General features: G+C 38.1%; 1 protein-coding gene across 2 annotated transcripts in view; it reads right to left on the bottom strand.

Moving 5' to 3' along the window:
- The window catches only part of ING3 (inhibitor of growth family member 3), a 28978-nt gene extending 7888 nt beyond the window's left edge, over positions 1 to 21090 (bottom strand). Inside the window, exons 1-9 of one of the 2 annotated variants that reach the window (XM_027539152.1) lie at positions 20921 to 21071; positions 20604 to 20675; positions 17841 to 17941; positions 15908 to 15973; positions 5508 to 5604; positions 3530 to 3601; positions 2657 to 2776; positions 2239 to 2396; positions 1579 to 1772 (exon numbers count right to left, since the gene is read on the bottom strand). In XM_027539152.1, coding sequence (XP_027394953.1) covers positions 1579 to 1772; positions 2239 to 2396; positions 2657 to 2776; positions 3530 to 3601; positions 5508 to 5604; positions 15908 to 15973; positions 17841 to 17941; positions 20604 to 20675; positions 20921 to 20948 — 908 coding nt within the window. In that variant the 5' untranslated portion in view covers positions 20949 to 21071. Of the gene's footprint in view, positions 1 to 1578; positions 1773 to 2238; positions 2397 to 2656; positions 2777 to 3529; positions 3602 to 5507; positions 5605 to 14764; positions 15354 to 15907; positions 15974 to 17840; positions 17942 to 20603; positions 20676 to 20920 lie in introns of those variants that run through there. The other variant, XM_027539153.1, reaches the window with a different exon arrangement.
- Positions 21091 to 23868: the final 2778 nt, after the last annotated feature.

The following is a 23868-nucleotide window of genomic DNA, read 5'->3' on the forward strand; positions in this document are numbered from 1 at the left end:
AAGAGCAACATTTTTCATAATAGCTTATTTTTGTTTCAGATTTTGTTTTCTGGAAAACAAAGATATTCAAAGGAAATTCTTTTAAAATATTTCAAAGTTTTTAGAATAAACTTTTAATCTGTTACTTCTTACCACTGTTTAAAGAGTAGGCCATCCTTTTAAGAATTAGTATTAGTTATGGCTTCCGTACAGACATTCTTTGTATTTTTAAGCAAACTGAATACTCTTGATTAGAATCAAAAATACAAATACACGGAAGCATTTGATGAAAATGATAACCATCATCTGATATGGGAATACTCACCTATATAGAACATGAAGCAGAGTGTGTTAAAATCCACAAGAAATTTACCATTATACATATGCTAACAAATTTTAAAAATATGAAACTTTATCATCAGCAGTTATAATAAATTTGGGTCACTAAATGAATTTTTAGATATTTAGCACTTTTGTGGTAACTCTACATTGATCATTCTTTTAGAGATTCATCCACAGGAAGCACAGGAACACAGAAAATATAACATTTACTGACAGAAAATATATTTAAAAATAAACTGATACAATTATGATATAATTCTTTTGGACTAGCAACTGAACTCTCATTATGTATGAACACCTAACACATGCAGGTACTTTGGAAAGATGGTGCCAAATGCTATTAAGTTTTCATATGTGTGCTAAGTCGCTTCAGTCATGTCTCATTCTTTATGATCCTATGGACTGTAGCCCATCAGGCTCCTCTGTCCATGGGATTCTCCAGGCAAGAACACTGGAGTGGACTGCCATGCCCTCCTCCAGGGGGTCTTCTGGAACCAGGGATTGAACCCACGTCTCTCATGTCTCTTACACCGGCAGGCAGGTTCTTTACCACTAGCGCCACCTGCAAAGCCCCTTTCACATGTATGCGTTCATACAATCATCCTAAGAATCGTATCTACAAAATCTAGGGATATTTTCATAATATCAGTTTAGGAGACATAATATCAAGGACTAAGACAATTTGTTCTTAATTAAAATGAAGACCAGAAAACACATGGCAGAACAAGGGGTTATAAGTTAGAAAAGGTTTCATTAATGGTTTATCTTAATGAACAAAAGAAAGCAATGAGAGGTCATCTATTAATAACCCCAATTCAAGACTTTAGAAAAATCAAGGTTTCTTAGAACTTTTTAAGGACTTTACCTCTTTCTAGGTAAGTCATTGTGAAGTAAATGTCATGTCTTCCCACCTCCCCAGAGTTCACCCTGACCCATTATATATATACATGCATGTGTGTGTGTGTCTGTGTGCTGAGTCGTGCCTTACTCTTTGTGACTCCAGCAGCTATATTCTGCCAAGCTCCTCTGTCCATGGGATTTCCCCGGCAAGAATACTGGAGTGGGCTGCCATTTATGACTCCAGGGGATCTTCCTCCCGACCCAGGGATTGAACCCGAGTCTCCTGTTTGGCAGGTGGATTCTTTACCACTGAGCCATTTGGGAAGCTGCCTCTGTTTACTACACGGAAGCCCAGCTGGATGCTAGGTAGTCTGCACACTCAGTAAAGGTATGAGCTACTATAACAATAAAACTTACTTGCTCTTTCTCCCACTCCTTGAGTCGGCTGTTGATGAGCTGGCGTTCTGTGTTAATGTAGTCATGAGCGCAGATGATGATGAATAGCCAGCTGCTTCCCGGGGCATGGAAAACTCTTTTCCCAGCTGAAAGTCATTATTCTTAAATGCTTCATAACTGGCCTTTAAACTTGATGTCCTTCGTCCCTCTTTCATCTTAAAAAAGGCAGTCATTGATATTATTAATACATATAAATATGCACATTTTCTTTTGTCTATTTACAGCATTATTTTGGCTTATCTAATATTATTTTGTTTTAAACCATTATGTTCATCATTGTAATTTAAGTTATTTTACATAAAGATTTAGGATCAGTTTTTACCCAGTTACGAGGTAACTACAGGATGGGTAACTTAATTCGGAATATAGATGATAGCCAGCACAGAAATGAACAAACTCAAGGCAACCTAAGTTCCAAGGCTACAGAGAAAGCCCTGGAACGGGAAGAAAGAATAAAGTATTGTCCCAGCTTTAAACATTAGCTATCATAAAACTAGGATTAAAAATGAAACTATACAATGCAAGAAAACTCTTTTTGTTCACATCAAGTTATTTCTGCTAGAGTCTGCCAAGGATTCAGACAAAACTTAACATTCCGTTTCTAAACCTTTTCTTTTTTACCTGAGCTGTAGCTTGAACTGCTTGAGCTGCTGCCATGGTAATTGCCCCCGCACCAGTTCCTGAAGATAAGGAGCCAATATTATAGGATGCCAGAGGTTGGGAGGAATTCACATTGTAAGCGTTGTTGGAAGCAGCCGTGGAATTATTATTTCGACAACCTGTGTAGAATTAAAGAAGGAATGAAAATGGTTAGACAGAACAAAATGTCAGTGAGCTTAAAGTATATTATTTCTCAGCACAGATACAATGATTAAATTAAAAATTTCATGTCACAAATTTTCTTTTTTTTTTTTTTTCTTCTTACGGTAGACTCTAACCAGGTAAAGAATCTGTATAATTAACCTTAAATGCTGTCATTCCCCTTTATTTTAATAAAAACCAAAAAAGAAAACAATCACATTTAAGATAATAAACTTACCTAGAGTATTTTCCTTAGAGGCATCTGATGTTAGGGTAGATAAAAGAGCTTCAGATTTAAACTTCTTTTCAGGTAAATGATCTGTTGTCGTATGGTGAGAGGTTGGGTTATATTTCCTTTCTGAATATAAATAAAGAATTCATGTGTTTTTAAATTTTAGAGAACTATGGGCAAGGCATAATACATTCATCTGATTATAAACCAAAACAACATTATGTTTTCTGAGAAGACAAGAGAAATAGAACTCTTTGTGCCACATGTCTTATTAACAGCTGACTGCTCAGACATTTAAAAAACTTCAGTAGCAAAGCAGCGAAGTAAGCCATGATGCATACTGGTTTCATATATAACATGAGAGATTTTTTTTTTTAAAAACATTACCTACAATTTAAAATATTTTTCAATCAACTTTTCATATCAAATTGATTTGTCAAAAAAAGGCATCAGTACAGTCAATCTAGTCAGCTAGCATCTGACTAAACCACTCATTTACTCACTAACTCAACCATTTGAGACTTTATTATATGCCAACAGTAGGCTAAGCACTTGAGAAAGGATGAAAAAGAACACTCCCTAGAGAGAAACAGGTTATTTGTATCTAGAGAGTATACACTGCTGTTAGTACCACACATTCTTCCTTTGAGAATGCCAGGGAAAACAGACTACCTGTTCCCAAATCAAATATGCTCTTCCCAAATGAAGAAGATAAATCTGCCAGTAGTTGCAATGAAAAACTGTATCTCACAAGATAAAAGAAACAGGAGGATATCTGTTTCTCAATCGGTTGTGCAGAGCTAATGAAAGAGAATATATAGATGATACAATGAATTTTTAATTGTTTTTAAGATTTTAGCTCTCCTAAATCAAACTTACTCTCCACTGGAGTATGTGAGTGAGCATGGTGATTGTTCACTGGCTGTGAAGGAGTGTCTAATTCCAGAGATCCTAAAAAACCAAAAAAAGAGAGATAAGCACAGAGATACACTGCCATGAGATGTCACCAGAGAACTTTACACATCAATCAGCTACAGGACTGCGGACCCTTAACCAGCAGAGGACCAGCAAGCTCTGATGTCTATGCCTGTACCATTTTAGTCAAACACAATAGAGGGTCATCACTGCCTATTTTACCCTGCGCCAATCTTATCCTCTTTCTAAACAGTAAGTAATCCATTTTTTAATATTCACCTTTAAGTACAAAATGGGTCAAGGCATGCTAATGTCTGGCTAAGGAATTCACCACATTTGGTACCACATAAGTGGATGAATGGATGTTATAATTTCATTACTGATGAGACCTGAAAAACTCAACCTAGTGTTAACCGAGTTGAAGACCTTTTAATGGGAGATCCTAAAGTATCAGGTGATGGGACATTACTATAGGAAAGAAAATTCTTTGATCATTAAAATGATATATGAATGTAAAGACTTCTAAGGGAAGTTAGGGATTTTGCTTGTGAAAAGTGATGCATAGATCTCTACCTCCAAGTTTTAAAATACTTTTAAAGAATGTCCTCAGTTTATCTTGGTCCCTTGAGATGAAATTATGGCAGGGCACAGGGTGGAGCAGTTTTCATAACTTGATCTGATGACTTTCATATGCTTGTGTCCTTACAGAGGATGCTTCATTAACCTCCCTGAGGTATTGAATAGGCATGGATTTACTGCTACTCACAGCTATTATCAGCATTTCAAGAAAACAAAACAGTTTATTTTGTCTCAAGATACTTATCATCCTCAGATAGGATTCCCTTGGAATGAAGTATCACAAATAAATTAGATAATCATCTAAAGTGATGGACCTATTTTTGAACACAAAAATGCAACTATTGTACCAAGGATTCATGTGTGGTTGTGCCCTAGCTGACCTGTAGAGAGTATATGAATAGAGATATATGTAACCTAACACTCTAAAGAAACCTTTCATCCATGTGTAGAAACAGGTATATGTTCTTGCTACTGATATGCACCAAGAAAAAAGATGCCTGAACCTTTAGTTAAATTATATTAGAAATCGGCCATAATACTGACTTGATTCAACTAACATTTAGTGAGTGCCTACTCAGGGCTTACCATGGCACCATCCGCTTTTATGGACACTGTCTATTTAGGCTGAAGAGCTAAATTCGTTCAAGAAACAGAGCTCATGTCTCCATTTTGGGGAAATCTCCTGAGTTAAACCCTAGGAATGATAAGAGTAAATTATAGCAGGAGATCAAGTCCAAACAGTCCAACTGCTGGGGACCAAATGATCCCACCAGGTGCCTCTGTCCACCAAGGAGCAGGATCTGAGAAGTGTCTACGGAACCAGTGTCTCCTCGGTGACGTGCACATGCATTGCAGAGAAACATGAAAATGGCTTCTTACTGAGAAGAGAAGTTTAGGAAAGACTTCTTTGAGAAAAAGAGGAGATGCTGAAGAACTCATTAAAATCTTTTTCAGTAGCACAATTGAGGGAAAGCTTTAAGGAAGTTCTTAACAAAAAATAACCACTTTCCTCAACACATAAGTGCCTAAACAAACCATGTAATGCCAGATGATTGACTTGTTTCTAAGATGCTTGCATTTCTTTAAATCTTTGTCCCTACCATTCATCTTACTGGCATATGTACATTATTAAAAAAAGAAAATGACTTAATATGTTATCGTCATACAGAGCGAGTGGATGATATATAATTTCTCCAAGTATCCACAACCCAAACAGTCCAACTGCTGGGGACCAAGTGATCCCACCCAGGTGCCACCATCCACCTAGAAGCAGGATCTGAGAAGTCTCTGCAGAACCAGTGTCTCCTCGGTGATGTGCACATGTATTGCCCAATGGTGATGGAAAATTGTAAATTTTACTTACGCCTCTCTAGTATCTCTGTAATCCCAGCATTATCAGCTTCCAGCTCCATTTTAAATTTAGCCAGTTCCTGATCCAGCTTTCTCAAGTGTCGATCTACCTGTTTCAAAGAAGATCAAAGATAACCACCACAATTTGGGACACTATTAAAGTGTCAGTTTAATGAGGAAACCTAAATTTTACTTCTTTTAGTGCATCTGCTCTGGATCCTTGAGCAAGTCAATTAACCTACACTATAGGTTTTTATTCTATAAAATGAGGTTGCTAGGCTAAATATCTCCCAAGTCTCCTTGAATACATTTTAAGAAACCAGAATTGCAATTTGTCAGAAAATGTTTGGAGGAAGTAGGCTATGAAACATAAGCAAAGATGAGGGGTGGGTGGCATAGCAAACTTTTCATATATGCCTTGGGATTACTTTCAGCCTAATCTCCTCCTCCTTATAACAAGACCATCCACACTGCCAGACCATAGTAACTGTTACTTACAGTAAGGAATGAAAGATCCTCAGTCTACAAACAAAGAGCCTCCTATACTTTACACATACATTTCTCTAAGGCAGGAAAGCATACCATTATACTTGTAAACATTTATGTAAAGAGTTGAAACAAAAAGGGCTTTTAGCCAGAAAGTTCCATTCTACAAAAAGCTTGGTCAAAATGGTTTTCTTGAAATACTGTCGCACTTGGTTAAGGTGGCAAAATTGTATATTCTCATTCACCTAGAGATGTCTGGACTGACTTCTGAAAATTTTATAATACCTCAAACTAACAACAAGTCTTCATTTATTTTTTTAAGCTTAATATTAAATATGGAGAAGGCAATGGCACCCCACTCCAGTACTGTTGCCTGGAAAATCCCATGGATGGAGGAGCCTGGTAGGCTGCAGTCCATGGGGTCACTAAGAGCTGGACACGACTGAGCGACTTCACTTTCACTTTCCATTTTCATGCATTGGAGAAGGAAATGGCAACCCACTCTAGTGTTCTTGCCTGGAGAACCCCAGGGACAGAGAAGCCTGGTAGGCTGCAGTCCATGGGGACGCACAGAGTTGGACATGACTGAAGTGACTTAGCAGCAGCAGCAATATTAAATATCTCAATACTTTTTCAAATTTACTGCTTTGAAGTCAAACCAAAAAAAAAAAAAAAAAACAAAGTCTTGAAAAATATTCATGTCATATTATTAGCAATACCTTTTTTCAAATTCTAATGTCCCTCTTAATCACTGTCATAATTAAGAGTAACTTTCTTACAAATATCAAAATGTCTCCCATACATCAGAAGGCAAAAAATTAAGTAAGACTGTCAATGAAATAATGTGTATGTAAGTGAGGGGTAGGGAAGAAGAGTACCAAAAGACAATCTGTGGGTGTTAGAGGCCAGGAAATGTGTTTGGTGCATTAAAAGGACTATGTTTTCTAGTCCTTGCTCAAACCTCTTGAGGTAGGCTAGTACTGTCTCCATTTCATAAGTGAAGAAACCAGGCTCAGAAAGGTTAAGCAACACCTGCAAATTCAATAGCTAATGCATTACAGAAACAAGACTTAACTCTGATCTGTTTTTAACAAATTGTGCTTCACTGTTTATACCTAACATTGCCTTCTGAATTTCCACATGCAGGAGCCAATTTCTTAACTGAAAGTAATATAATTCAAATTGAAAAAACATAAAAATATTGTATTATTATTTATATTTTATATATAAACAGCAATCATTGAGATGTTGGTTTGTGACTTTTCAATTAATTCAAAGCCCAATTTTCCTTCCATCTTCACACACGTGTTATTTTTCAGAGCTTTGTAAAAGCTCTACAATATTTAAAATCCTATAGGCTCGGAAAAGGCAATGGCACCCCACTCCAGTACTCTTGCCTGGAAAATCCCATGGATGGAAGACCCTGGTAGGCTGCAGTCCATGGGGTCGCTTAGAGTTGGACACGACTGAGCGACTTCACTTTCACTTTTCACTTTCATGCATTGGAGAAGGAAATGGCAACCCACTCATGTTCTTGCCTGGAGAATCCCAGGGACGAGGGAGCCTGGTGGGCTGCCTTCTATGGGGTCGCACAGAGTTGGACACTACTGAAGCGACTTAGCAGCAGCAGCAGGGTCACATCTATATTGTAGACACACGCTCCTATTCAAAGAACCTGCAGGTAACTGAGCATCCTTTAATGGAACCGCCTTTCAATAATAAAGTATGAACACAGACCTCTTATTCAAGAATATCTCTTACACTGTCAAAATTTAATCTCAAGGGAAATCAGAAAAAATACTCATGCTTAAATTCCAAGTCTACTTAATGCAATGAAAATACTCCACCACCTTTCTTACCTACAACTATATTACTAATAAATACTGAGTTCCTATTGTGTGCATCAGTTCCGTTCAGTTCAGTCACTCAGTCATGCCTGACTCTTTGCAACCCCATGAACTGCAGCATGCCAGGCCTCCCTGTCCATCACCAACTCCCGGAGTTCACTCAAACTCACGTCCATCGAGTCGGTGATGCCATCCAGCCATCTCATCCTCTGTCGTCCCCTTCTCCTCCTGCCCTTAATCCCTCCCAGCATCAGTCTTTTCCAATGAGTCAACTCTTCGCATGAGGTGGCCAAAGTACTGGAGTTTCAGCTTTAGCATCATTCCTTCCAAAGAACACCCAGGACCCATCGCCTTTAGAATGGACTGGTTGGATCTCCTTGCAGTCCAAGGGACTCTCAAGAGTCTTCTCCAACACCACAGTTCAAAAGCATCAATTCTTTGGCACTCAGTTTTCTTCACAGTCCAACTCTCACATCCATACATGACCACTGGAAAAACCATAGCCTTGACTAGATGGACCTTTGTTGGCAAAGTAATGTCTCTGCTCTTTAATATGCTATCTAGGTTGGTCATAACTTTTCTTCCAAGGAGTAAGAGTGTTTTAATTTCATGGCTGCAATCACCATCTGTAGTGATTTTGGAGCCCAAAAAAATAAAGTCTGACACTGTTTCCACTGTTTCCCCATCTATTTCCCATGAAGTGATGGGACCAGATGCCATGATCTTCGTTTTCTGAATGTTGAGCTTTAAGCCAGCTTTTTCACTCTCCTCTTTCATTTTAATCAAGAGGCTTTTTAGTTGCATGGCGCTGGGTAAATGGACAATACCTGAAGAATGAGAGAATCCCTGCCTTCACAGGAATTAACACTTAACTAACAAATCAAGATTTATACAAGATTTTTAACATAAGAGTATAAACAAATAGTCTCCTAGACGTAACAAAAAGAAAAAGGGTCAGAAGTCACACATAAAGAAAAAACATAATATTGGGGTCTTGTAAGCATAAAGGAGCTATGAATAAGTTAGTGAATAATGGACTGTCTTCAAATAGATGGAAAGAAGGAGTAATAAGGAACTAAAGAATGTATAGAGACACAAAAACAAAAAAGCATTTTTGTCACAGATGTAGACGGTATAAAGAGGTGATGCCTGCATAGGTGTAGACAGTACAGAAGACAAGTGTTAGAATTTCAGTTGGGAGGGAGGGGTTGGGGTGAAATGAAGAATACCTCCCTAACACATACCTCCCTAACCCATTCCATCTCTGCATTTAAGAGCCACTTAATTATATTAAAGACAGTACTAATAAGGTTTATTATATTGGACATGGAACAACAGACTGGTTCCAAATAGGAAAAGGAATACGTCAAGGCTGTATATTGTCACTCTGCTTATTTAACTTCTATGCAGAGTACATCATGAGAAACGCTAGACTGGAAGAAGCACAAGTTGGAATCAAGATTGCCGGGAGAAATATCAATAATCTCAGATATGCAGATGACACCACCCTTATGGCAGAAAGTGAAGAGGAACTAAAAAGCCTCTTGATCAGAGTGAAAGAGGAGAGTGAAAAAGTTGGCTTAAAGCTCAACATTCAGAAAACGAAGATCATGGCATCTGGTCCCATCACTTCATGGCAAATAGATGGGGAAACAGTGGAAACAGTGTCAGACTTAATTTTTGGGGGCTCCAAAATCACTACAGATGGTGATTGCAGCCATGAAATTAAAAGACGCTTACTCCTTGGAAGAACAGTTATGACCAACCTAGATAACATATTCAAAAGCAGAGACATTACTTTGCCAACTAAGGTCAATCTAGTCAAGGCTATGGTTTTTCCTGTGGTCATGTACAGATGTGAGAGTTGGACTGTGAAGAAGGCTGAGCACCGAAGAATTGATGCTTTTGAACTGTGGTGTTGGAGAAGACTCTTGAGAGTCCCTTGGACTGCAAGGAGATCCAACCAGTCCATTCTGAAGGAGATCAGCTCTGGGATTTCTTTGGAAGGAATGATGCTAAAGCTGAAACTCCAGTACTTTGGCCACCTCATGCGAAGGATTGACTCGTTGGAAAAGACTCTGATGCTGGGAGGGATTGAGGGCAGGAGGAGAAGGGGATGACAGAGAATGAGATGGCTGGATGGCATCACCGAGTCAATGAACATGAGTTTGAGTGAACTCTGGGAGTTGGTGATGGACAGGGAGGCCTGGCGTCTGTGATTCATGGGGTCACAAAGAGTTGGACACGACTGAGCAAATGAACTGAACTGAACTGATACTTGAAAATATGGAAATAACAATGGAATTCCCAGTATTAGATAGCTCAGAAAAAGCAATGGGACCCAAAGAATTAATAACTCAAAAAACCAAATTCATAATTAAAATAAACAAAGACAGAAAAGCCTCAATCACACCGTGGCGGGGAGTTTTGTAAGATAGCTTCCAATCAGTCCTACCTCCTGGTAGATTAAAAAAGATTACGAACTGATTACTATTATAAGCAACTATCAGACAATGAGAATTCTTTTTATTCAATTCACCATTACTGTACTAAATCAAATTTGAAGCTGGAAAGGAAGCAGATCACAAGATTTAACTTTAGCTATAAAGCACCAGAATATTTAAAACAGTATTAAACAGTCATAGCAAGAGCTGAGCTGAACATGTCTGAAAGCTATTACTATCTATTGGGTTGGTCAAAAAGTTTGTTTCAGGTTTTCCTATATCACCGTTTGGAAAAATCCAAACAAACATTGTGGTCAACCCCACAATGTTTAATGCTGAACAGGTAAAGCACCAATCCTAGCTGATCACCATAACAGCCCCACAGGTATAAGGTAAATCAAGAATCTAAGTTATTCCATCCCTCCACCTGACCCTATAAGATGGCTAAGATTGATTTATAGTAGTAAACAGGGTACTGAGCCAATTGAGAAACTTTCCATTAACTATAGGTTTCTAACACAAGGCTGACCACAAAGCCTAATTATTGATTTGTTCCCCAGTTAATGTCAATAAATGCCAGCCACAGACGTTTCCTTATTCTACAACCCTAAATCATATCTTACAACCCCAAAGCATAACCACTTTAAATGTACTATCCTTCTGAGCTTTTCAGAGACAAAGGGAATTCTGTCAAGATTATTTTTCAACATATTTAAGATCACAAAAACATTTAAGTCACACTTGGCCTCTGAATAAAACAAATAAATCCTCAGCCTTTAATTATTTTTGCATAGAGCTGTAATCCCTTAGCCTTTCTCTCGTCTCTCCCCGTTTTCCAATATTCAAATTTCAAAATGTGTTACCTGATGGACTCAAACTGAACTAAATATAGCTTCTTAAAAGTTTTCCCATGATTTTATGGCTTCCAACACTGACAAATTGTGAAAGTTAGATGTTGAGTTGCCCTTTCCCAATGAGCACTCAGTCTACAATGTTCTAAGTTAAAAACCATGGCAATAAGCGATAAATTTCTATCCATGAAGAGATGGAGTAACAGCGAATAGGGAGGGTAAACTGCAGAAGAAAGAAATGATGGCAAATTATTTCTCTGATGATCTATCATGAAAATGATTCTTCACATTCTGAATTATATTTAAACTGGATAAAAATTTGATCTACCTTTAGGGTGAATCAAATACTTAGGCCTTAGCACATAAACTACATCTAATCATTCTCCTAAAACACAATAAGGATAGGAGACAAATCAAAAGGTCAAGCTCATATATTTCCTTAATTAGAGTATCAGATGAGGAATTCTCAAATTTATAGGTAAGATGTGGGCCTGAAATATAATCATCTGAGGAATAAACCAGGATATAAAAAAGGAGCAAGTTCAAGGGTATTTAGCAATGTAAGAGGCTGCTAAAACCATTCAGGCATTCACAAAAAGCTCAAGCTTTATCACAGTATATATAAATCACCTTTATTAGGTATTGTAATCTAATATGGCTTTATGACAGTGACATCTGGCTGAGGAACACAAAAAAGTGTTTAATGACTATGAGTATCAGGATTCTAGAAGGAAATTATTTTAATAAGATAGGTTTTTTTTTTTTTTTTTTCAGTCTGTTAGTCAAATTCCACTAAGCCTACTTAAAGTATTCGTTTGTTTCAATAAACGTCTAATTTCAAAATTTCTTCATTTGTGGATATTTATGTGGTCTCTTGTTTTCCCTTAATAAATGAAGTAGTACGGTGCTAGTCACAGAAATAAAAAAATTTACTACCAGTTTTAAAAGTAAATAAGCTATTTTAATAACGAAGAATACAATTAAATACTGTGCTATAGAAAACACTGAGAGGCAGAATCAAACACAATTAATTATACTCAGATGCTGTATCTTAAAAGCTGTAAAAATAATACCTGCTTACTTTACACTGTCATAGTAATATGCTTAGGCAAAGCCATACATACAGTCTTCTCTAAAGTGTATTCCATGCCTCAGTTTAAAATCCTTCACTGGCCTCCCACTGCTCTGAAACTAAGAACACTGCTGCACTGGCTTTCAAGCCCTGCAAGTGTTGGGTTCGCATGTCCCTCTCATACCTCTCTTCTTCTTTTTCATGACACACCAACCACACTGGCCTCTCTCCCGGTTTAATCTGTCAGACCCTTTTCCACCTAAAACACTGCACTTGGTCCATCATCTGCTTGAAATGTTCTTCCTTAAGCTTGTCACATAGCTGGCTCTTTCTCACCTTCCAAGAACTACCTCAGAGGTCACCTCCTTAGGACTATGCTTATCCTGATAAGCAGACTCTTCATAGCCTCCACTGGTTATTCACTCTTTCCCCCTCTTTCCACAATGTTTATTTCCTTCATAGCCCTTAGCAAAGTCTCCAATAATCTTTATTTAATAGTTTGCCCTATTCACTGTCCAGCTATATCATTACTGCCCATTTTGCAGTGACCACTCATATCTGGATATCTATGAATATTTGCTGAATGAGTGAAAGTTATACCCTCCCACTATGTAGAACTGTACAGACAGAAGTATCACTGTTTATTTGGTAAAAGATCTGTAAATAAAAATTATTGTATTTTGACACTTACACTATATCCTGTCCACTCACCTCTGCAGCACAAAGCACTCTAACCTTCCATATGTTAAATGTGATAGGAATTTAATGAGGGTGCATAATTGATTTTTAACATTTTAACAATTATTTATTCATGAGAAATGATGTTAGAGAAGTAAAACAAGAAGCTAAGAGTTAACACGATGACTTCCAGGGCCTAGCAATTCTCAGATAAAGATGAATATACTCAGAGGAGAAGTCTGAACTTGAAGAATAATTATGGTATAATTGCTAAAGCTAAGTGTTCACGTGGAAAAGTAATGGAAACATGTTTCTCAGCTTGGGTGGTGAGTGGGGAGTGGGAACGAGAGGAAAACTGGCATTTGACAGAACAACGCTTTACCGTGTGGCGTTTGGTCTCATCAGCCTCCGGAGCTGGGGATGAAGATGAGAGGAAATTACCTCTACAAGAGAACCAAGAGGACAGAGTAACAAGCAATAAAGGTCAAGGACAGAACCCTTTCAAACACCAACCACTCTGAGCGATACCCAAGGAGACTGAGAAAGGCCATGAGGGTGGGAGGATGATGAATTAACATAAAATCTCAAGAAGGATGGATTATATAATAAGGATATCATGGTCACATGGAATGAGTATTTAATGAGACATAAGGAGAAAGGGGGGGGGAAGAGTAAAAGAAAGGAAAGGGGAGGGAAAGGACAGGACAGAGACAGGAAAGAGTAGAGAAAAAGCAAAAGGCAGTCTTAGAAATAAATCATGAGGGAATGGGGGGAAAAAAAACAGGTTTAATTTGGCAGAGCTCAAAGGGATGCAGTGGCTTCAGGAAGTAGAAAACTTGTTAGAGAAATGAGATGAAGTGAGTTTATTAAAGAGTGAGGATCTACTATCTGCCAAACTATGAGGTGGGTGGGTGTGGGTGTGTGTGTGTGTAGACAGATGTAGGTAAGAGATACAGAGACAGATGTAGATATGTGTATATATGTATACAGATGTACCTATATTTGTCTATTTCTATCTCTCTCTGTTGAAAGAGACAAAGAGACCCAGAGAGCACTGGAAGGCACAAATCAATTCTGTGATTTTACAGATAAGGAAACTGAAGTTCCAGGATTATATCAATTTTCCAAATTCCTGCTGTCAGTGAAGTGGCTGAATTCACATTTGCATGAGTCCATTATGGGTCCTTGGTTTTTAACCCATTCATTACATTGCATTCACTTTGTTACATCATTTTTTATTACTTCAATCTCTAGCCTAAATAATCCATCTCCCTCATAAAACTCTTAATTTTTATTTTCACTCTGTTTTTCCATGACCTCTTAGTGAAATGCTTTCCCCTCAATACTATGCTGAATCCAGGTGCCTGAGGCTCTAAATAAATTCTGTTCAAAACTCATCTCATACCTCTAAGAAGCCAACAGTAACTCTGCTTGATTTAGTTCAATCTTTACCAGATCCCTTTAATATCCAAATGTATTCATCTTTATTTGTTAACATGTTTCTGTAACAGGCTCTCCATTTTACTGTGGGCATCTTCCCAACTAGGTAACTTGAGGTCAGGAGCATTTATAACATTTACTCTTCATTCCTCCACTGTACCTACATAAAACTCCATTACACCAAGTACAGAGTCGATGAACAGTGCGGTTTGTAAACAAGAGACGGATACATACACCCATTTAAAAAGCATATGTTTGTTATATATTCTTTTTCTAAATGCATGAAATACTTTTAATAAAGGTGTAAAAGTAGTAAAATAAAATAGAAATGAAAGATTAGAATCAAAGAGCTACATGGTTTAAAAAGCAGGTAGTTTTTAAATAAAGATTGACAACTAGTCACTGTATGTGAGGAAGAATGATACCAAACAAATTAGCCTTGTATTCAAATATAATGTCTTTCTCTATGTTTATAGACTTAATTCAAGACCAAAACAATTAAGAACTTTATTTGGGTTTATTCCACCATAAATCAAGCCACCAGCCCACTCTACCCGTCTTTAGGCAGCGTCTTTTATGAAACTGTTTTTAGAGTAACTGTACGAACAAAAGAGCCTAGGTCGTTATAGCCATTAAAATATTTTCACTATATCAAAGCAATTAGCCATTTCTGTGGTTTTACACAACATATATTTTCTAGTTTAGTATAGCACTCACAATGCATAGCGTACGGGGTATGCACCTTTTATCTGTGTCTTGCTCACCAATGACACCTATATTAACATGTACCTGTTCAATAAAAAAACTGTACCCAGACAAGACAAAAATAAGATATGAATCAATATGCTAAAGCAAATCAAAAGGAAGCATTTGTCTCCAGCTTTAACTTGCTTTGAGGCAGAACCAAAAAAGAGTATTTCCTAAAACATAAACTTTGGGAGATACTATACATTAAAAAAAAAAAAAGACTATAACAGCCTGAGAAATATTGCATATATATATCTTCTTAGTGATTTCAATCGTTAAGAAGTGCTGCTGCTACTGTTAAAAAAAAGAAAAACAATTTTAAGTTTATTTAATCTTGTATTTCCCAGTTTTGCCACATGTGCCAGTTGCTGAAGTACTATCTACTGAATATCACTTAATAGACAGCTGAGTACTATCTATTAAGAGATTCAAATAAGTCCCTTTTTCATTTTAATCAGACTACAAAAAACTGTCAGCACAATCCCCTTAGGTGTGTTCTGCCACAGAAACAATCTCAAGATGATTTATCAGACAAGTAAACACACTACCTTAAGAAGATAAAAATTAGTAAAATAAAGTTAAACATCTATTTTAATACAAAAAAACCCTAACATCAGCTACAATCTTACAGTGACGTAGATATGGCTAAATGTAAGGTTTTTAACTGACTGACTGTGGACTCTCTCTCTTCCACAAAGAAACCAAAAAGTGGACAGTGAACTCTGAAGTTAAATGCAATCAAAAGAGCAGTAATTCAGTTTAGTCTGTCCTTCCTATTACATTTAAGTCAACATCATTTAAAACATAATCCATAATTCAAATACTTATGGCTATTAATTTTTACTTACCAAGTCATATATCTGGTTTGCCAACTGAACCTTCTCGTCTGCATCTTCCAAAGCTTTATAGTAATCCTGAATAAAAACATTCATGTTTCAGGAACAAATTAATAATTTAAAAATCTGTGTATCCAGGACCTATAACTGCATTTTCATTATCGTGGCTTGTTATCACTGTCAGTCATTACAGGGCTTCCCTGGTGGCTCAGATGGTAAAGAATCAACCTGCAATGAGGGAGACCCAGGTTCAATCCTTGTGTTGGGACGATCCCCTGGAAAAGAGAATGGTTATCTACTCCAGTATTCTTGCCTGGAGAATCCCATGGACAGAGGAACCTGGTGGACTACAGTCCATGGGGTTGCAAAGAGTCAGACATGACTAAGTGACTAAGCACTCAGGAACACACATTATACATGAGCCATAAAAATCCAGTTAGGGATAGGGTGGGGATGAGATAGTATTAGAAATTTTAGACAACAACCAAGGATTAAAGGAAGAGAAAAGAGATAACAAATAAACACCATCCAAGTCTAGCCATACTAGTAAAAATTATGTGAGCCAAAGAGTAATTATTTTTCTTTAAAAATAAATGTTATTTAGGATTCATCTAATTTGTAAAGAGTATTTACGTTCTCCATTTTTAAAACTTATTACAAACAACTACTGAAAGGCTTCTGACCTGCACATCCATTATGGAGTTGTTCTATAACTCTCATTTTAAGCTAGGAATCAATTCTCCCCAGTATAAAGCAAACTATTTTTTCTTAAATTCTATGAATTTCCATGAAGTGTCAAGAGTTTTTAGGGTATATCCAAGCTGTGCTACACCAAAAACCTAGTAGGAAAAAGGGATGATGAATGACTTAAGATGTGTATGTGTGATGTCTCTTACTCACACACACTTGGGCCTCCAGGTATCCTGCAAGTCAGGGTTAATTCTATAAAAGATTCTCAAGTTTTTGTTCCTAACAGAGTAATATTCCCTCCACGTGGTAAAATAAATAACACCAGTAGTTTCCAAATTTCTTTCTCAGTTGATTCTTGAACAATTCTATGAAGGTTAAGGGTAAGAGAGCCATTATTACTCAGAGATATTAAAGGACATGTCCCACATCACAAAGTCAAACTGCAGAGTCATGAGTAAATCCAGGGCTTGTAGATCGTTCTTCCAATATGTCCCCAAATTAACTAGATCGTATCTTTAAAGCAAACCTTGAGGGGAGAGCTGCTACTCATTCTAATCTGGAAGGGAGCTCTAAGTACTACAAAACTTGTCAGGATTCTGTTCTCCTGTGATTCCGCCAACGTAGGTACTTAGCAATATATGAAATATGCTTCAAGATTGCTAATTTTCATCCCAGTCTGTTGCGCAAATTGGAAGATACTACATTGAGTTGGTCAAAAATGTCATTCGAGTTTTTCCATAACATTTTATGAGCTGAATGAGCTTTTTGGCCGACCCAACAGATCTAAATTACCAAAATGCTTCAATGTTTAAAAGTTCCTACATCTGAAGCTCTAAAATGTAATGAATCATTTTTAATTTTGTACATCATTTTAAAATTCTAAAGAGCTATTGATAACTTTCCCTCACTTTGATATCCCCCAAACTATTTAATATTAAAATATCTTCCTCAGCTGTGCTGTGCTCAGTTGCTCAGTCATGTCCAATTTTCAACTGCTGAAAGTCGTGTTCAGTCTTTTGTGACCCCATGGACTGTAGCCTGCCAGGCTCCTCTGTCCATGAAATTTTTCAGGCTAGAATACTGGAGCAGGTTGCCATTTCCTATTGCAGGGGATCTTCCTGACCCAGGGATGAAATCCGAGTCTCTTAGGTCTCCTGGCAGGTGGATTCTTTACCATTGTGACTCCTGGGAATCCCCTATCTTCCTCGGAGAGTTCCAGAATTTACAGATAAATCATCCAGAGTGTTGAACACACCTTTTTGATGGATGCCATTTGTTCTTCTCGCCACTCTGGCTTATTTTTCTTTGCATTCATGAAGAATTCACTGACTCTTTGTTCTAGCTGATCCATTGCATCTAGGACATAATAAAAACATTTCATATTTAGATGACCAAACTCATACACTGAATATACATGCTTTGATGTGAAGAAAGATGTGATGTGAAAATATCTGACTACATACACTCTTTTACTTGGTCTGTAACTTAAATATGTCACATTCTAATAAAATTAATAAATATATCTTAATTATCTTAGTAAAGAAAAATTATAACTTTCCCTACTGACAATTTATTTTGTAAAATATCTGATCACATACATTTTTACTTGGTCTGTAATTTAAATATGTCATGTTGTAATAATATAAATATGCTTTATGCAATAATAAATATATATTATACTCTAATATAAATATACTGTAAATATATACTCTAATAAGTGTACTTTATAAATATATTTATAAGTGTAATATATATATATAATTTACTAATTACCTTAGTAAAAGTTATAATTTTCCCCTAGTGAAAATTTATTTTTGTTACTTCAAAACTGTTTCTGATAGTCAAAGCAGTCACCAAATATAGATTCCATCCACAGTTGTTGGCTAGTACAGGCTTGGGGTCACAAACTAATGGTATTAAGTCAGGCAGATGTGCCCAAACACAATTTCTTATTGAAAGCACTACTAGATAATCCTCACTTTTCTTTCAATAAGAAAATGTGATAAAAAGGTTTTAACCTTTTGTTATATACCATTAAGCACCACATATACAATATTATTTATCTGAGATAAGTTTTTTTCTGAAATGTGTGCTAAGAACAGTCATTTCTATGCCAAAAGAGAAAAAGTAAAGGGATTTTGTTGCTGGGTAAACTAAGGAAAACTTTTTACTATATTGTTTGGGAGATTTGCAGTGCTCAATAGTGCATCTCTTACCTTACAAAGAGGTATCTCTTGTTAATTCGTAATACCTATTAAATTTAGACAATTCTAATTATTGTAAAAAATGCTAGTTTAAAAAAACCTCTGATTTATATAATCAAGTCGAAATTGTTAGAGAACTTAACATTTGTGATATAAAGTACAAAATAACAACTACCCTTTATTGAATGCCCACTTTTGTATCAGGTACTAAACATTCTAATTTATGTGTATTTCTTTTAATCCTCAAGACCATAAAAATCCCTCAGAAGTGGTAATGTGGTTAAGGCCAATGAATTAAGTCAGTTAAGCCCTAAAATGAACTCAGATCTATCTGATGACTATGCTCCATCCTGTAGAAAATACCACTTTAGCAAATGTTTAGCATTTCAATTACATTAAAGTTAAAATGAATTTTGTGAGCAAGGTGAAGAAATACAGAATTCAGACTTTTACACTATAATGTGAACAAAAGGTGACTTCCATGATGTATCACCTTGCATTATGTACCACATAAAACCAACAGGAGGCTGAGAAAAGAAAAGTCATGATCAATGGGTATGGAAGTGTGTGCAGCGGTGGTAGAGAAGTAGGGGGACAGGTTCTTAGCTACCTCAAGATTCCCACTCTGGAACGTTCTGTTCTGATTGCTTTCCGTGATACTCCTTTCCTCCTTATCACACCCCAAAATCCAGATCTTCCCCTAACTATACTTTTCTAAGAAAATCTGTCAGCACAAGAAATTTACCTCAAACCTAATTCTATGTATAGTCTAAATACAGCTAGAACACAGGGGATCAAAAAATGTCTTCTGCAGAAATAGCCCTTAAACAGTTAAGGAGTACTTACACTTTTCCGAACCAAAGGAGTGACACGCAGCCAACAAAGTACACTGGGTTATACACTTTAATTACGTATCACATCATTCATTTCACATTCTTAATTTTTAATACAGTATCTCTACAAGACAGCTGGATCAGCTATATTATACTCATTTCACAAAGGGGGAAGGTGTGTGAGGTTCTTTCAGAGCATGATGGACTCCAAGCGTACTGAGCGCTGTTTTCTTATTTCAAAATTTTGCCTTGTTACCTCTAAAGTTATTTATTCTCTACCCTCTCTAAATCAAAAACATGACCATATAAACTAAATACTGCTCTGTGAAACAGCAAGGTTATTTTAGGGGAAAAGTATCCTGACCACCAAGCTATAACCAAAAGAAAAATAAAAAATTTTGCTACAGCAGACAAGAAGCTTTACTGTAAAATTTTATTTCCTTTCCCATTTTGACTGACAAACTATCATACTGTTTGACAGTTGAGAATGCATCCTTTATCGTGTAACTTTTCAAATGGGACATTCCAAGTTCACCACAGTCTCTAAATAACTACATATAACCTCTGCTTCTATGTGTTGTCCGCTCTTGAATTTTGCCTAGCATCAACTTTAACAAAAATATAAATGCTGAAATCTATGTTCTACACATAAAAGTCTCAAGTCAAAATCTTCGCAACATCTATGCCGATGTGCACTAAATCGTATCTACATTCTCAAAGAAAGTACACAAACTTTTATTGCAGTCCCAAATTCGAGACAGGAGCATACATGCTCTAATGCCACCTTCTCTTGTAAGTCAGGAGAAAAGTAGTGTGGTAGACAGAAGAGGCAAGATTTGGCATTGCCAGTTCTTTTTGACAACTCCTTCTGTACTAGCGAATGAGCCGGAGGAGAGCCAAACACCAGAGCCGCTGACGTCGATGGCACGTAAGTCTGTCACTGAACGCGCGCAGCGAACAAGGGCAAACGCGCCGACTTACTCTGCACCTGCAGGTCCATCTCGCGCATCTCAGTGAAGCGATCCCTCAGGTCCATTGGAAGCTGCTCAATCACTGTCAAAGGGAGATTCCGTCAGAGGGGCGAGGCCAACGGCGAAAGTACGCGTTTACGTCACTGCGTGTGTGCGTGCGTCGAGGGGGGTCGAGAGAGCCCGCAGCCCACAACGAGGCTGCCAGTTACCGTGAGAAAGAAACATCCCCCGCCTCCCCCTCCCTCCCGCCATCCCGCCAGCCGGTCTACTCCCGCCCTCACCCGCCCGCAGGTACCCCGGACGGGCCAGCCAGCGCCGCCCACTCACTTTCCAGATAGTCCTCTAGGTACAACATCGTGGCCCTTAGAGCTGGGGGAGCGAGGGGGTCCAGGGGTTTATTTGTGTCACTCGCTGTCGCCGGAGTTTTGTCTCTTCCAATATGGCGCCTCCGCTAGCAGCACCCGCTCGGCTCCGGCGGAAAAAAAAAAAAAAGAAAAAAAAAGGCACTTTGGCGCCTGACGGCGCTTGCCTCACCGCCGCCCGGAGCGGTCATTGGCTGGCTGAATCAATGACGTAACCGACTGGACCCCGCCCCCGCGCCCTTGTGGGAAGTGTAGTTTTAGTCCCTCCCCAACAAGCTTGAACTTGCTGGCAGTTCTCCACGTGGAAACTACAAAAACCAGGCGCCGGTGCGAGCCGTGCGCAGCAGAATCTGAAATGCGGTGCCGCTATTTATTTGTTGATTTTTTCACGGGGGATGACGGGAGTTGTATGCTCCTGCAGAACACAACTGGGAAGAACTTTTCACCTGTTCTTTCTTGCTGTGATTCCATGCCCCGACGTTTGTGAGTCATGGATTTCAAGTAGTGCTAGGCAGACGGCGAAGGTTCTAACGCTAGAATAATCAGCAAAGTTCGGGCAATTGGGATTGTTTAAAACAGAGCTCATTGCTGGAATGTATCCTCAGTAAACAGTCCCAAATACACAAATGGGACGTCTGGTTGGCTACCGTATAACTAAAATAGTTTACACTTAGAACATAGAATAAATATTTCCTGTATTGAAAGATGCATCAATAGTTCTCGATAGCCTGTTATACACTGTATTTTGAGGTCCGTCTCGTCTTCATTCTAATGTAATTGACATATACGTACACCTTCACGGGAAAAAAAGTGAGCAACCAGGAATAACGGATGATGTCTTAATATCTAATGGGTTATTTTTGCAATAACTATATAAGGTTGAATAAATAAACTGTATTAAACGTCTGTCACCCCGGACGTTGTCTTTTTCTTTCGATTACTTCCCGCGTTTGTTCAACCGTGTTATATTTAGCCCTTCACTGCTGAGTTTGTTTCCTTTTTCTTAAAAACGTTAACACTCAATAGAGATTGGGTATTGTTATTTTTCACCTGTCTTTACTTAACTTTTTTTCCCCCCAGGGAAATGTGTCTTTAGTTCATAATTTAATATTCTATTTCTGTTTTTCATATTGGAGCTGAAACATGTTATGTATTTGCATTTCTTTTCTCCCTCCTTTTTCTTATACACTAGACTTTTCCACAGTTCTTAATCAGGAGAGTTACCTGTCTGATGAATCGCGAAGGAAATTTACCTGAGTCTCAATGAGAATTACCTAGTTTATTTTCTGTACTTTTATCTAAAATCTGGGGCTTCCCTCATAGCTCAGTTGGTAAAGAATCTGCCTGCAATGCAGGAGACTTGGGTTCGATTCCTAGGTCAGGAAGATCCCCTGGAGAAGGAAATGGCAATCCACTCCAGTATTCTTGCCTGGAAAATCCCATGGACACAGGAGCCGGGCGGGCTACAGTCCATGAGGTTGCAAGAGTCGGACAGGATTTAGCGACTTAAATCTTCCTCCCTCCCTTCCTTCTTCTGGCTGTTTTTAAGACATTTTTGATATTTTTGCAATTCACGGTGGTGAATCTAGGTTTGAATTCCTTCCTTCCCTCCCTTTCTCTTGCCTTGAAAGCACACACACACACACACACACACACACAAACTTTTTTTAACCATGCTTAGGATTTAAGAGGATTTCTGAATCTCAGGAATAATGTCCTGCAACAATTATAGAAAATTCCCACCCTTTATCTTTTTAGTGTTATTTCTTATTTTTCTCCATTATATCTTAGAACATCTATAGGACATTGGTAAGAATTTCTCACTTTATCCTCCATTTCTCTTAGCCTTTCTTTTATATGATCCATCTCAAATTTTTCAAACACTTTTTAGTTTTATAAGTTCTGTTAGCTTCTCTTTTTCTGCCATTTTCTAATTTCCTATACAAATTAAGAATAGTCTGTATTCTGTTAATGGAGAAGGTGATGGCACCCCACTCCAGTACTCTTGCCTGGAAAACCCCATGGACTGCGGTTCCTGGTAGGCTACAGTCCATGGGGTCGCTAAGAGTTGGACATGACTGAGGGACTTCACTTTCACTTTTCACTTTCATGCATTGGAGAAGGAAATGGCAACCCACTCCAGTGTTCTTGCCTGGAGAATCCTAGGGACTGGGGAGCCTGGTGGGCTGCCATCTATGGGGTCGCACAGAGTCGGACACGACTGAAGCGATTTAGCAGCAGCAGCAGCAGTACTCTGTTAAATCCAGTACTGAAAATGTTATGGGTCTTTTGTGCTGTCTGCTGTGTCTCCTAACTTTTGCACATGGTGTCTGCCTCCTTGTGGGTTATTATCTGTGACTCTGTGGTGTGTTTCTGGGATTGTAACTGGAAATTCTTACAGGCCATAGTTAAAACTCGGAGAAAACAATGGCACCCCACTCCGGTACTTTTGCCTAGAAAATCCCATGGGCGGAGGAGCCTGGTAGGCTGCTAGAGTCGGACACGACTGAGCGACTTCACTTTCACTTTTCACTTTCATGCATTGGAGAAGGAAATGGCAACCCACTCCAGTGTTTTTGCCTGGAGAATCCCAGGGACGGGGGAGCCTGGTGGGCTGCCGTCTATGGGGTCTCACAGAGTCGGACACGACTGAAGCAACTTAGCAGCAGCAGCAGCATAGTTAAAACTAAGTTTTCCTAGAGATTATTAGAATTTGCTTCTGTAAATTTCTTGGAGGCACCATCAATTCTAGTACCAGATTAAATTATCCCCTTGAGGTTTATTGGATTGTACAGATTGAATGAATTTGGGCCTCAAATCAAAGTGGCTTATTATAGATTGTCAAGGGAGACTTTTTCTCCTGGAGTCCCCTGATCAAGACAGGCATGAAGCCCACTGGCCCTCACTTACTTC

The sequence above is a fragment of the Bos indicus x Bos taurus genome, chromosome 4, assembly GCF_003369695.1.
Source record: "Bos indicus x Bos taurus breed Angus x Brahman F1 hybrid chromosome 4, Bos_hybrid_MaternalHap_v2.0, whole genome shotgun sequence".
Lineage (NCBI taxonomy): Eukaryota > Metazoa > Chordata > Mammalia > Artiodactyla > Bovidae > Bos > Bos indicus x Bos taurus.